This window comes from Nothoprocta perdicaria, unplaced genomic scaffold (genome assembly GCF_003342845.1).
Source record: "Nothoprocta perdicaria isolate Ctin4 unplaced genomic scaffold, notPer1 scaffold_173, whole genome shotgun sequence".
In the NCBI taxonomy this organism is placed as follows: domain Eukaryota; kingdom Metazoa; phylum Chordata; class Aves; order Tinamiformes; family Tinamidae; genus Nothoprocta; species Nothoprocta perdicaria.
This window is the reverse complement of record NW_020454905.1, coordinates 41,635-57,815: the sequence shown is the minus strand read 5'-3', so window position 1 is coordinate 57,815 and position 16,181 is coordinate 41,635. Positions and strand designations below refer to the sequence as shown.

The 16,181-nt window shown below is 31.8% G+C and overlaps 1 protein-coding gene across 1 annotated transcript in view; it reads right to left on the bottom strand.

Annotated features, from left to right (window-relative positions):
* DGKB (diacylglycerol kinase beta) overlaps window positions 1–16,181 on the bottom strand; it is a gene marked incomplete at its 5' end in the record, with an annotated part of 260,260 nt that overhangs the window by 207,982 nt on the left and 36,097 nt on the right. Inside the window, 4 exons of the mRNA XM_026036252.1 lie at window positions 6,662–6,760; window positions 10,846–10,962; window positions 11,042–11,130; window positions 13,376–13,493. Of these exons, the coding sequence (XP_025892037.1) occupies window positions 6,662–6,760; window positions 10,846–10,962; window positions 11,042–11,130; window positions 13,376–13,493 (423 nt within the window). The remainder of the gene's footprint in view (window positions 1–6,661; window positions 6,761–10,845; window positions 10,963–11,041; window positions 11,131–13,375; window positions 13,494–16,181) is intronic.

Below are 16,181 nucleotides of genomic sequence, written 5' to 3'. Positions count from 1 at the left end.
AAAAGTGATATTTAGAAATATGTTGTCATAGCTGTTGTCATGAGAAAACAAATTAACAATTAATGTTTTCTAATTAGTCTTCTCTATATATTTTAACTACTGACATGAAATACAGCCCTTATGCAGCAAAAACWGCCACATTTCGCCACAGTCTCCTACTCAATTTGTGAAAAATTGTATATTTCTAAACTATTTTGTACATAAATTAGATTAAAGCTATTTATTTTTTAGAATCTATACATTAATTAGTAATGTAAAACCACTAGTGAATGTTAATTTCATTAAATAATGTGTCAAATAACTACTGAAATCTCCAGATGAATTTCTTATAGTACTTACTTCTTTTACAACATATACCTTGTCTGTTGAGGCATATACCCTAAAATCCAGTTTGGAGGTGGTAGTGAATAAGAAAAGAACTCAATTCAACACTATTATGTGTAAACTGAATATATTAATAAAATTCTTATTTTAGAACTTTGAGGCTTGAACTTGAAAGATATCGATCTGTCAATGATCGAAAAATATCCTCAAATTTTTGCAAGGAGTTCACAGAAGATTAATTATGTGAGTTAAATGCCAAACTGAAGGTTTTCCTCTTTTAAGGAATCTGAAAGAAGGGAAATTTAGTCTTTTTTACAAGTCACATTACAAATTTCTAGTGCCTAGTAGTCTCCAAGGGATGTAAAAACTGTGCTTTAATATGCAATGAAATACTAAATACTCCTTGACTGTTATATTGTAAGTCTACTTACAAAAATTCTATTCCATATAATTTCTGTTCATAGTTACCCAAAAATCAAACAGAATTCAGATACTCTGAAAACTGATGGTGGGCACACCTGGGAAGGAATCGATCTGTAACAGCTATAGAACATTACATCAAACTATGATATACACAGGCCATAGTATTTGAAAAATTATACAGTTATCCCCACATTTCCAGCTCAGTATATGTAAAAAAATTAATCAGAAGTGCCAGTTCAATAGCACAACCGTATCATGCTGCCTTGAAAGTTCACGGAGCTCAATACCCATGTCAATGGTCTGAACCTAAAAGTCATCCTGTGGACAAGATTAGTGATTTCTTCATTAGCAAGAAGAGTATCCAATGAGYGATATGTGCTCATCCTATAAAGGGAAGATGAGGCTTCTAATAATTTGACAGCTGTTTTGTCAGAAATATTATGTCAATCAGAATGATTAAAGAGTAGTTGCAGAGGTTTATGCTAGCAGCCTGAGATCAACAATGTGCATTACTATTTCCTCATCCATAATACTGGTAGCCACCATAAGTGATAGTTGGTGTGAATAGCATATCATCTGAAAATTTACTCCGAGGACAAGAACTCTCTAAGTCTATTTTGAACATAAAGTCACTACATCATGACTTAATATAAAATTTGTGTTGCTTTTCTAAAATGACTTAATAGAGATATGAAGACTTAAAATCAGAACCACATATTTCTCGTTTAGCATGTCAGCCTGTTTGTTTCCTTAGTGAAAGGCAACTGGACTTATACCTTGCATCCATTCAAAATTTATATCAATTTGTAACAGCAGGGCCCCACATTTTTAACTTAATTTAAAACTTAAAATATACTTGGGCTACAGTAGACAACTATATATGCTTCAAGGAATAAAAAAAAAAAAGAAAAAAGTATTTTGGAAAAAAAAAACATTTTAAACTATAATGGGAGAGTGTGTAAGGAACAAACATAGGAACAGAGAGTAGTATGAACTGTGGGCAGGAAACTAGATATAACTTAAAATGATTGAATGTCTGCCATTTCAGTTTATGAGCATCTTATTATTTTAACATTGAACTGTGTTTGCTGAACAGATAATTAGTTAGAAAGATACATTCTCCTCCAGGGCAATTATTAATTTCCTTTTGACTTCAAAAAATGAAAAAGCTCTTATTGTAGATAAGCACACCATTATATTTCAGGTCTGTTTTAGATTCTCAGAGAATTGAATCTGCAATATGATATGCAACAGAGATGGAAAAAATGGTATTCTTCTATTTCAGTTCCGATGTCATTATTTAATATCTAGCAAGAAGATTTAGATTTTTTTCCTCATAAAAGAATATATGTTCAAATAGTCATTCCTGCTGTGTCTATGTTTAGAAACTCACAATAAGACTAGTGCTCAGCTTGCAAGCATCTCATTGCTCATAAAGATGCTTACAAATTGCCCTGACTTCATGCACTCAGTGCTTGAATTCAACTGGCTTAATTCAACTTAGCCTCTACTTTCAAGAAAAGCAGAAGAATCATTTTAGGAATAACTGCAACTGTTAATTTCCTTTTYCTCTCTCTGCATCTCTATATTTCTATGTGGTAACATTTACCTGAAATGTAAATCCTCAAACATTTACTGTATACATTATCGACATGGAAAAGTACCTACAAAATTATGTTGCATGTGTAACATTATAGCAAACTTATAAGCTATTCTATTTCATCTCTCTAAAYACCAAAAAAGAAAAGTCTTGCACATAATCATTCTTTAAAGTACTTTCTGTCATCATACAACACATTTGCTATACYTAGACAAATTCATGGACATTTGAAACAAACTATAACAATATAAAATGTTTATTTGCATGAGACCTTGCAATGCTTTTCATCTGCTATATATAGTATATGTTGAAACCAGACTAGTTATAAACACAATATTTCAACACATTTGTTCTTGTACAAGAAAAAACTAAAACAATCAAAATCAGATATATCTTCTCCACCAAAATGATGTATTTGAAAGTAAAGCCCAGTGAATTCTATTTGTTATATGTTATTTTGTATTACCTGTATATGTACACATAGCACAAATATGTACTCTATAAAAATAATATAGTGTATACATTTAGAAATATAAAATCACTGTGAGATATACATCATATATTCCAGCCTAGTTTAATTGATTTTGTCCTAAAATTTAGTGAGTATCATCACTAAACAAACAAGTTTAATTTCTTTACAAGAGCTAAGTGAGTTCTAAACTTTTTTTTATTATGGTGACTAGTTTAGACCAGTATGCAGAAAAATGAAATTGCTGCAAACATGTCCAATATTAAATTTTATTTCTAACACTGCTTGTCTTCAATATTACACCAGACCCTCACCTATYTGAAATAAACTGGTTACTATAGAGACATTGGTAACTGCCATATAGGAATACTCACAGTAATCAGTGTACCTTATGCTTTATAATTTATTCCATGATTTTCTTTGCATTGCATAATTAACAGTTTTAATTATAGTTTTCAAAAAYTGTGCTAGAAATTAAGCAGAAATGTTTATATAAGTGATAGAATCAGAATTACCATACATCATAAGACATATTGTAGATAGACATTATATTGTAGGCTATTATTGGTTTATTTAATCACTACTCAAACTTACATTTATTTGTATAAATTTGATGGGAAATAGAGAATCTAATTATTTTTGTATATATATAAATAAAAATTAGAACATTATATGTGCTCATTAGAAATGGAGAAAAAAAAAAAAAGGAGACATGAAAAGAAGTAAACATATATGTTAGCACTTTTCCCTTTCTGCCTTTAAAGGAGGGGAAAAGAGGGAAAAAAAAAAGAAAAAAAGGAAAAAAGAAAGCTGTATCATAAAAACAGACCAATCTCTTTTCTTTACTACTTACTCATCTCATTCCAATACTCAGTTTTTAACCTGGTTATGATCTAATTCTGTTCTCTGTAGGCTAGGATTCAATTGAGTTAAAGATTTTTAAACTCACTGTCAGTCAACCTTATCATGAACTTTCATTATGTGCATGTAATTAATTGGGTCCAATGAACAATATCAGCACTGAGTTATAGACTTTTTCCCCCCACCATATAATTAGAATATAATTACCCACAGGATATCAGAATGATGCAAAACCTTTCCTCTAAATGCGCCCTCATTAGGAAACAAGTCTCAATGTACATTTATTCAATCAGTATGAATTAATTAAAACGTTACTGAAATAAAAGAGGGTAGCATTAAAGTGTATCTGACATCTATTAAAAGACTATCACTTGAGATCTGCACACACAGTTTATAACAAAACTCATTTAACTCAAGGAAGAAACTTTACCATACAAGCTTTACATAGACTAAACAGAAAAGTGAAAGGACGAGTTTCAAAAGGGACAGACTACATTCAAATGAATCATTTTACAGTTACTGCAGGGAAGTATGAAAATGCTCACACAGCATCAAATTCTGAAGGTAGCCTGGACAAATACACGTTTTTTGATACTACATGCAATGGAAGTTTTCAAATTGCCTGAGTTTCAACATAGTTTCATTTTTCAGCTTATCATATTTATGAATAAAAGCTGGCAAACCCCATTTTGGGATTTTGAAGGTGGAAGCCCTCTTATTTACCATATACCTTTCTTACTTAGATACACAATTTCTAGGGGCAATGAGAGTCACTCTATTTTATGATCATCTTTTATAGGAAATCTCCATCTTCTAAACAGACCTCTTATGAGATGAAAGATTGAAAACAGTTCAACTTGTTCTTTTGTCTTATCCACAATTCATTTTCGTTCTTTTAGGGTAGAAACAGATATTTTCTTTTCTTGCATCTCCATTACCCTGCTAGAAAAGCCCCTTTCCTTGCAGGTATAAGTAGTGCCCTGAGAATACCACTGCCTAGGTGATCTATGAAGCCAAACATGTGTCCTGGATGAAAGACCCTCTGATTGTCAGGTGTTTATGAATATAAGCATTATTTTTATTAACAATCATGCTTACTAGCATACCTCTAGAGCATTTGGATTAAAAAAAAAAAAATCACTGCTGTTGTTTCTAGAGTGCTTGTTTCACATTCACTGAAGTACTGCATTTATCAAAAGGAATCCCCATAACAGGAAATGGTAGAAACTAATTAAAGAATTACTAAGATAAATAATACGTACACTGTAATCAATCATTTCTAGGAGATATTCCTATTAGCCAGGTCATTGATATATTATTTGTAATTTGAGTAATCCCAAGATTTTAATATATTTTTGTAAGAATTTACTAAAGAACAAGTATACTATGAAATTATACAGATCCCATTAAGTGACAGTAAAACACACTTTCAATTCCCACTGATATACAAACAGTGCTGAAATACATGTTTAACGTTACATTATTAGTATGTAATAGTGAAACATAACTCTGATACAGGAAAAATAGATAGATAGATTTTAACTCTAGAGTGGTTTTATATATCCTCTAAACAACTCAACTAAACTCCAACGAAAATCATAATTTCGCTATACCTCTTCCTCTCCTGAAAAGAAAATGGAGTTACACAAACATAATTGAAGATGAAATTTCATGCAGAGGCTTCATTCATTCATATAAGAGTGGTAAGCAATAAATAACAATCAAGTAAAAACAGAGAAAAACATGATTTCCATATATCAGCTCTTAGACTATGATCTAAAATCATGAAAATAAAATGATGTAATGTAAAAGTTATCATCCAACAAATTTAAAATAATGGTACAATAATTATTCAGAACATGGTCCGATAACACAAAAATATGATAAGAAATGAATTAGAAAATCATTGTTGGGACTTTTAATAAATATTTAAAAAATCATATAAATTCTAAAAAAAAAAAAAAACCCAAGATAAATATTAAAATCAGCTTTCCATTGCTTTACCTCTATTTACAATAATAGAATATCACCAGTTTTCTCAAGTACAGGTTCAGAGTCAAGTTTATGAATATCCTAAAGAATATTCATAAATAAACAGCCAAAAGTGTTAATCAGAAGACAAGTAATTTACTAAAAGTATGAATATTATTTTTAATTACCAAAAAATGTTTCAGATTGGAAGGTAAATTTTCTTTTTTTTTTTCCTCACTGCCATATGCTTTCTCAAGGTCAAGAGTTTATTTTTATTGTGAAGTATATTTAAAATAAGAAGAGCACACATGTCTGTTCTGGCATGAATATGAGGATGCTATGACCTTTATCTGCATAAAATATCTAATTTAATCTATGAAGTTCTGAAAATCTTTTCTCATGATAAACTGCTCAGTTTCTTCAGTACAACCTACACAGAGCATGCATTTTATTTTCATTGAATTGAATTATTGTTTTTGTGGACAGAGAAATTTACTGTCCACTACTGCAGAATAAAATATACCATAATGTTGATGCATAGCTCACTGCAAGACCAGCGTCATCATTCTAGGTAACCTCCGGCTTAGATCAGAGACCTCAGCATCACAGATATACAATATGCATCCCAAGCAAAAACTGTCCATAAGAATAACTTCATTATTCTGGGAAGCTGGATCTATAAAAGATGTAAAACGTAGTGTTCTGCCTATACAGTTTCTGGTAAGTACAGTCTGACTAAGTGATAAAATCTGAATCAGCTTCAGTTACAACATGCCCTACAGAAAGTTCATTGTCACATAAAGGAAAATGCAATAGGCAGTGGATAAAGTGATATGCTTCTTCCTGAGATTATCCATTTTTTGGTAAGATTTTTGGTAAGATATCYATTCTATGTAAGGTTTATATATCCCTGTGGAAACAACTATTTCAGTACCAGCAATCAGTACCTTCCCAGTTTTACCCGTTACTTATGATAGAAGATTTCTTCAGAACAGAAAATATAAACAACTCACCAATACTACTGGGCAAATTGATGTGGGTGGTAAAATATGATCCTTCAGAGGTCCACAGTCACATTCAGGTTTTAGATGTGAAGCACATTTATTATGTAACTATGAAAAGACAGAAAATGAATATTCATCTTTTTACCTCTATGGTCCAAAAAAATCTCCTAAAACATAATACTAGAATGCAGTGAATTTAATTTATTAAAGTAATCTAAATACTACTGTAGTACTACACGGGAAATGAAACAGTGCAGAGGAAAACTGGRAAAAAAATTTGGGGCTTGACAAAACCAACAAATTTATACTGAAATGATGAAGAACAGTGGATCAAAATGCCTTCCAATTTGTAAATGCTACATTTAATGCAGCATAAAATATGAGAACTATGTTACATTGACAGTAAAGTGACATCGGCAGTGATTAGCAATACCTATTGGTGATTAAAACTTTTATTTCATAAGACAAATTCTTGCACTGAGTCAGGTATTATAGTACTATTTCTGTTCTTGTCTTGCAAGAATTTGGGAAAGCCTTTGGCACTATTGATATAATGCTACTTCCATTGAAAGCTGATAAAGTAATTACTGATTCAGTTCTGATGCCACAGTATGTAGGAAAATGCACACGAAATAGATGAGAATAATATAAGAATATCAAAAAGTTTAAGTAATACAGATGCAATTTGACRACTATCTGAACCAATTTGAACTGACAATTATTTTATTGACTGATGAGGAAACTGAGCATACTGCAGTTTATTTCCAACATTCATTCAGTTTTCATGAAAGTAATGGAAAGAATTCCACTCTAAGAACATAGAAAGAATATCCTTAGTTTTGCTGATTAAAAGAATACCATCTTCCTTCTGTTTTGATAAAAAGGGAAAGGGAAAAAAGGTGTATATCACAATAATACGAAAGTAAAAGAAATAATAATAATATATTCATTACAATATATTGCATTAGCAACAGATTTTATTAATACCTTAGAAGACTCAATTCAAATGTCTCTAAATAGAATATTTTAACATAGATATTCAACCAGCACAGTACAAAAATGCAGTTGTGTACATAGATCACACATCCTATTCATATTTGGATGGCATAGTTTACAATATTAGAGTTAGTTACAATAAAAATGGAATTCAATATTGTGAAATTTGGTGTAAAATTATTATTTATTGAACAAACTGTGCATTAGGTATTTCAGCTATTACATGTATTTTCCTTAAATATAAGCATTTTTTTGAGAGGATATATATATTTCTATTTGCATTAGAGGACAATAATTAGGATAATAAACATCAGATATTKTGAGGAATAAATCTTATTTATTAAGTTTTACATCTGGTTTAATAGGTAGCATACAGTATTAGTTCAACAGGTTTAATAGCTGTTACACAACCTATAGTTCAATGGTTACATCTATAAATCACATTTTTCCAATGACTGATTCATTTTTCCTTAGGTAATTTAACCATGTCACTATGATCTTCATCAAAAGTACAATAAAATCTTACCAATTGCTGATATATATAAGCTTTGCCAGTAATATGTTCTTCATGAAGTCATCTAGTACAGTTAATGTAGACATAACATTTCTGAATTTTGAACTGAACAGCACCTAATATTAGCCTTGTCCATATTCATTTATACTGCAAAGTTACCTTCTCAGGCAGTTACTTAGCAACAGAAAATAGAAGTCTAACGAGTTTTGATTTACTCTGAGTATTAAAGCCCTATTATGAGGGTATTTTGGTAGCCCTGTAATCTAAATCATTGTCATGATAATTCTTTGCCTCAGTGGTAAGGATACTTGTACCATAATTAATGCACACCAGGCTATGTTACATCAAATAAAAGTATCTTCACACATTCAGTGATAATTAGCAGCTCTGCTACTCGGTGGCATGCAAACTTATCTACGAAAAAAAATAGCTTAATCTTATTAGTCTCTGCTGATCTTTGACAATAGATTTGATGCATATAGTCTCTGCTGATCTTTGACAACAGATTTGATGCAGAGCAGACAAGAGAAACGCTAGATGATATATGGCTTTAATGAAAATAACATTTTGAGTAAAATGAAATAAAATAAAAAATGTGCATCTTTTCTGAAAAAGATTTTAGCAATTTTTAAATACATACCTCCAAAAACTCTTTTACCTAAAACCTACTTCTTTACAATATTACCTCCCTCTCAACCAGATGCCTGGGAAGTAGGAAAATCTGTATTTACTTGAAAATTTGAGGAAAAGGCCTTTTACATTACTGTGTAGAAGGACAGAGTTACAAGGATTATGGAAAGGGGAACAAGATCTAGAGTAAAATGATGTATAACAAGCCTCTTTAGCTCAAATGCTCTCAAAAATCTTTTTTTGTTTTTAAGCAGTCATTAACATCAAAAATGATCCTAACTTATGTGAAGGGGAAAAAAAATGTTTTAAAGGCTCAGAATTGGCTGTATAACACCTAACATCCTCTTGTGTTGCAACAATACTTTAGCAACAAGCCCCTGATGTGCAATTGACTAAAAATGTGATTGCACTAGATGTGATAAAAAATAAATCTAGAATATCCATTAAAACGTTATCTAATACTTAAAATATTTTTCCAGTAATAAAGCAAGATTTTATCATGAGAAAAGAAAATTTCTAAAAATTCTGCTTATGTAGAATTGTCCAAAAAGCAAACAGGAGACTGAGAATTAAATTTAAATTAAATTTAATTCTTAAAATTTGAAAAGCAAGAAGTTTTAACTTTTGTACCTAATTTACACTGGAAATTGCAGAAATAAAGAATTCATAAAGTTCTTTCAAAAATATAACTTTTTAAAATAAAAATATAAATGTTTAAATTACAGATTGAGAATACAACATGAAATATGCTAATGTCAATATTTTCGTATCTGCACATCTAAAAAGATATGTTCATTTCTTTAATTGGAATAGTGATTTCTAGTTCTCAAGTATTTAAATATGGAGATAGGTACGTAAGATATTTTCCAAAGAATTTATTGTATTGATTCCCAATGATTTCAGTGAGAAATAATTCCTTGGTATTTCCTCACTGTTTCTCACTGCTTAAATAAGTCTTCCAAGTCTTGGTGATATGCCTTTAAAAATCTGGTCTACATTCATATTTAAGTGAACAAACATCAGGAAAATATTTTTTGGAGAAGCTACAGAATTTGCAACTTCCTTTGACTTCCAATGGAAGCCTTACCTAACAAATTTCTCTAATGATATAAATATATATGGTTTCATATATATAATTTAATCTAAATAAACAAATTATATGTATATTTACAGCAGAATACTATTTACCTACCTAAGGAGAAATGGTCGTTGTCTAATTTACATACCAATATTTTGGATTGGGTGTTTATTTTTGAAATAAATTATCCAAATTTTGACAGCAATCTGGAGTACATATTTGCTTCCTTGTAAAATATTGTGCTTTATGTGATCATAACAGCTTATCATAAAAAGTATCCTGGATACTTTTGATCATTTTCCACATTCTTATGCTAAAAAAAGTCATAAGACATTCAAATTTTTGTGGAATACAAATATTCTCTAATGTCTCACCTGAGATTATTCTTTAAACACTGAACAAATGACTGATGTCCCATAATAATAATAGCAATGGTGATAATGATGACAATAATAACAACAGCAAATAAAATAATAAAAAGCCCATAAGGGGTTTGAATCTCTCCCCATTTAGATTCAAATATTGCTTTGTCTAGGAACAGAAATACTGGCATTGTTCCTTCTAGCATGAAGATTTCACTTTTAAGAGTAGTGTTCCTTGAATGTTGTTAGTTCCAGTTACTGGTTACTGCTGAATAAGGAGTACACACAGTTGTATATATTAGACATAGTGCACAGATTAGGATTTTACCAAGCTGTTCCTGCTATCACTCTCAGGCACTTGAAAACGTTGTATCTTACCAGATGTCCTCAAGTATATTGGTCTGTCRGTACACCATAGATTGTGATTTTTCCTTACTTCACAGTGACCTTGGCTTTTACCAGTAGTTAAAATACTTTTATAATAATTCCAATATATATATATTTAAGGAATTCTGTTCTTTAGAATCAATATTATTGTTATTGCTGTTTAGAATTTTTCTTTAGATTTTCATCTGTCTCACCTATGCTAAAGGTTTTATTGTAGTGTACTCACTGTGATCTGACACCAAACACAGTGAAGTCCAGTCAAGCCTTGGTAACATTTTATAGTTTTGTGACACTTATCACATTTTGTTGGACAATTTCCTTCTACCCAGAAATGGTGCATTACCTGCAACAGAAAAGTGTGGATATACATATGGTTACTAAATAACAGGTTCATGTCAAAGGTAATGCTGTCCCAGACTTACATCCGTGTTCTTTTTAGACTTCACATAGGTTTTGATGCAAGAAGCAGGAGCTCTTGAGACACAGCGTTCATGGACTGTATACTTGCAAACTGAAGGAAAAAAAAAAAAAAAAGATGTGTTAATAGATGCTGAGGCAATGGTGTTTCTGACTATATTTTTATTAAGTAAATAATGTTACCAGCATGCCATCTCTATACAATCAATCCAATCAGTCAATGAAAACTCAAACTAGACTGCTTTTTCCATGGAATACAAAAGGCCAATTAGTACAGGAAATATTATGCAAGTGAAAAATCCAAGAATGCACTATCATTACATAACAGGAAATGCTTAATTAAATAAGAGCTCACTAAATTTTTTCTCAATAATTCCCAAATGACAAAAATATTAAAGATAAATTGATGACTGCCAAATGTTTTGGTGTCATCTGCTAGTGGAAAGAAATCTATATTTTACAAACTATAGGCATGAGAGCAGCTGGCAAGCACAAAAATAAAAGCCAATGAGTTTATGTTGTTCTTTCTATTGATTTATAAATCTTAAATGGTTGATTAGTCCATTTCCAGATAGCAATTGCTTTCATGCATTTCATGCAATCATCCCAAGTTTAACTCTTACTTTCCCAAACACTATCTCCAGAGAAGCTTTCTTTTCTAACCCCTCCCTACCTGTTTTGCGCAACTATCTTTGGTGRCCAGGTCTTTAAAGATCACACTAGCTGCATTTGGAAAATATACAAACGTCAGGGCACAATGCAAAGTCTTCCTCACTACTCTATGAGAACTCTATGAGAATATTTCTGTGATGACCGAAGAGCTAACAAGACTGTAACAGTTCACAGAGGAAGAAATAACGCCACTACTTATAGTTGCATTGAATAGAGTTAACTATTAAAAACTGAAGATGAATACCCTGCATGATATATGTCTTGTGCTTTTGACCTCAAGAGCAATTAAGCACAAAGTACTTCTAAACACCTTGCTTGCACCTATTACACAAACCCAGTGGGAGGTGCAGCCATTAATCAGACAAACTGCAGGGAATAACATTGTTGATTGGACCATGGAGGGATGGTGAGGTCCCCTGCAGTTTCCCTGTTGGTTTTTTTTTTTTTTTTTCCACACAAATAATGAAATCTATAGCAACGCTTTGAAAATATATAAGAGGAGAAGCTTAGCAAGATGAAGAAATTRTCATTTAGTATGAAGATTCATGTCCCTTCCTGGGTGAAGTAAGAGAGTAGCATAGGGAAGCCCTTTAGACACTCTCACTAAAGAGTTTTGTGGCTCACAGAGAGGAGAGAAATGGCTGATTACAAAATCCTCATTCTTTTAAAGTAGTCTTACACAAAATGAATACAACTGTACAGTCAGAAAGGTTTTGATCAGCTGTGATAGGCTACCTTTCATTCCAGAAATGGAGAAAGAAGGATACACTAAGAATCCGATTAATTTATCAAAAAGAAGAATGAAAGGTGACGTGATATCACCATGAAGAGAATATAGCGGGTACTAAAGATCTCATCAATCTAATGGAGCAGTCCATAACATGTACCAGTCACTGGAACTGTCTATCAGACATAGTCAAATCAGAAAAAAAAAAAAAAAAAAAAAAAAGATTAATCGAGGAATACATCGCAAAGGAAAGATATAGAATATCTATCTCTTGAAACACTCAAATAGAGATGAGATATCTTCTGGTAAAATATGGGTTATTAAAGGTACAGGTTATGAGCTAGTCAAACACAGATTATCAGAACACACATATAGGTATATAGTTGAATGAACTGAAGTATAGTAACTGCATTTAAAAGTCTTATGCAAGTGAAAAAGTCTTACGCAAGTCTTATTTGAGTGCAGTAATTTTTCTGAAATTTTATGAAACTAAGCTGGTAGCCCGCATGTGGAAAACYGGAATCTAGATCATTAACAATAAAACAAGAATTTTAAGGAAAATTTAAATTAGATACTAAGCTAGTCAATGTGCGATAAAGAAATGCATAATTATTTATGAATATAAATAGGAAACAACAACAAAATATAATGTTGACACCTAAACATGATACTTATTAAGAGAAAAAGAAAGTGGAGGCAAAAGGGAACATCCTAAATTTGACAAGATTTTGTAACATAGAAAACTCCCTCAAATGAGAGTTCTGAAAGCCTCACAAGCATTTAAAATGCAACCTTGGGAACTTGTGCATAGAAGAGACAAAGGGAAAAACACTATTGTGCTGGCTAATGGTACTGGGAAGCTACAAGTTGTTATACAGTGACTGTAACACACCCAGGAATAGACATATATGCAAATGGGAACTGAAATGCCTATACTCACAAGAACAGCAGAGACCTTGCTTGCCGACTCCTATTAGCATGTTCAAACAAAGATTACAGTAGGCAGGCTTGTTAAAGTGTTTCAGCCTCCATACATGCTGCCCATCATCTTTCACATTCTGCACAAGACATAAAAGAAACAGATTTCATTTAATAAAATAAACAATGAAATATATAAGTGCCAATAAAAATTGGAAATTGACTCGAGCGTAAAAGACAAGCTGTTACTTCATTTAATACTCTGCACCAGATCACAGTAAAATCCTTGTAAATACACAAGCAATGATATAATAAAAATTCCTCAGACTCTCAGGGATGTCCATGTGTTTAAAAAAAAAACAGAAGAAAAAAACAGCCTGTTGTCAACCCTGCAACACAGCTCTAGAAATAAAACTAAGCAGGTATTAAATTCAAATTAACTTTGAGGCTTATTAAAACAACTTCAAAGCTTACTCTAAAAATAAACATGCTGCAGGGTAGAAGGCAAAACTCCCAAAACAATAATAGAAAAGATTGCTAAAATTTCAAAGATACCTTCCAGAGTCATCAGAATGAGGGACAGGTATCATTGAGCAATGATCTTACGATTGTATCTGAAGTAAAAAATGCAGCTGCACCACGATAACACCTACTGTCAGCTTCAAATTAGATTACCAGCAGTCTACCAAAAAAAAAAAAACCAAAAAAAAAAAAAAACAAACCCCACGTCTTCATGTGAGAGATTTAACATTCTGTCTGGACCTCTTATCTAAAATTTGAACTGCTCACTTCTAAGCCTGTCTTCCTCAGTTAGCAGTAGTTTATACTCGTATCTTGCATGAATAGATCAGCCAGCAGACTGGGACTTGCACCTCTGTATCCCACTGTAATTTGAGTTTACATCTAAATAACGAGCCAAATCACTTACAATTACAAAACTAAGCCTTCAGCTGCACAATTTTCCTCTTTCTTGCAAATGAAATCATTTTTTTGTGACCTCTTTGTTATTAAATTGGTTATGAAAATGACGCACAGATTGCACAACTAGTAAATTATGCACAATTATGTCTGCAAATTCTAAGTTTCTCAGCAAGTGTTACTGATAGATTTTTTCTTTTACAATTATTAGAATTTCTAACTAATTGATGAGATTTATGTAATCCATATTATCACTAAAAATCTTTGAAATTTATCTTTATTTTTATAGGCATAACATCAAATGGAAGTAGTGAATATCTATCATCTGGATACGGGCTGCAGTATGATTTTTGTTGTGCATCACTGAACTTTTGTGGGCTTAGCTGTTTCATTATTAAAGATATACGGTCATGTATCTAAAGATTTAAAGTTCATTARAATGGTATAGAAACCTTAAGGGAGATGACAGGCAAAAAATGCTTATGATATTTATTATTCAATACAAAACACAAACCTTGTTTTCACATCAAAACTTACAGAATAATGAACAAGTAAATAATGTGCTTGATCATACATTTTACAAATCCAAATCATCCTGATGACAAAGCAACTTCATTTTCTCATGTCCAAACTTGCCCTATTTTATTTAAATACTTTCAATTCTGCTATATTTCAACACATGCTGTCTGAAAAAAGTAGCAAAGTACACTGATCACCATCAATTTGTTTGCCAGATACGAGGAAAGAAAACCTCATGAGCAGCTGGTTCTCATCCAGTTACTGATTTTCATATCAAACTACAAGAATGTCTAACAAACACAATATACCAAAACACATACTGACTTGATCTTCAATAATATAACGATTTTCATTGATAAGATCAGTCAACTGAAGTCAGAGGACACAGACTTTATCAAAAAAGAAATCTGATTTACTGTGTATTCTTACATATAGTGTTAATTATGTCCTTAGGAATTGGTATTGTTCTACTGTAAAGAATAGTCATTAATGACAAGTCAAATATAAAGTCTACTTCATCCTCCTGAAAGAAAAACTCCTTTTACAAGAAAAATCAGCACTCCAAGAAATGAGGACTTTTTGGTTCAAGTCAGAATGGAACTTTGAATAACTCCTACAAATTTCTTACAAATGAAAGGAATTGAAATTAGCTGGAATATTTTTCCCCTCTCTGTTGAGATATCAGGATCAGAACCTAAGTGGAGTTCCCCTGATATTATCAGCAGGAGCTCAAATGCCATCTCTGACAGCTGGGCAATGTCAGGGTCCCCTTTCTGCAGAAAGAGCACAGCAGATGCCTAATGTGGGATTCTCAGGCTGGCAAAGAGTGTGGAAGTTTTCCAATTTCCCCTGAAGAATCAGAAATAGATTCTGCAGCTGTGGAGTCCTAACATCCTGTCAAGCTCCTTCATGACTGACAGCAAAAAAGATGGCTGTATTTTATTAAGCAAACTCTCTGACTCCTGTTTCTCTATCTTACAACTCATTCAAACCATTTTTAAAATTATTGTTACATTGCAACATATTGAATAAGTTTCAAATCTTGTAAGCAAACAATTACTCATTAAACAACAAAGACAATGTAAATGTTTCTGAGGAAAAAAAGGATAAAGAATATACACTTTCATTTTAACACATTTCTCTAGTCACCAACAGATACAGTCATAAGTCAGTCACAGCACTTAAAATGCAAGCTGATCAGTTTTTATAAGCAAAAATATTTGCTATTTCTGAACACTAACCCAAAATACATGATTTTGCATAAAGATACTCCTTGGCCATTTTAGTTTCATTTACTTTATCATTTCAATTTTATTTTTAATAGAATGGCCATTGCATGTGAATGTGTCGCTTCTCATTTGAACAGAACATATGGACCAACTTAGCTGGCA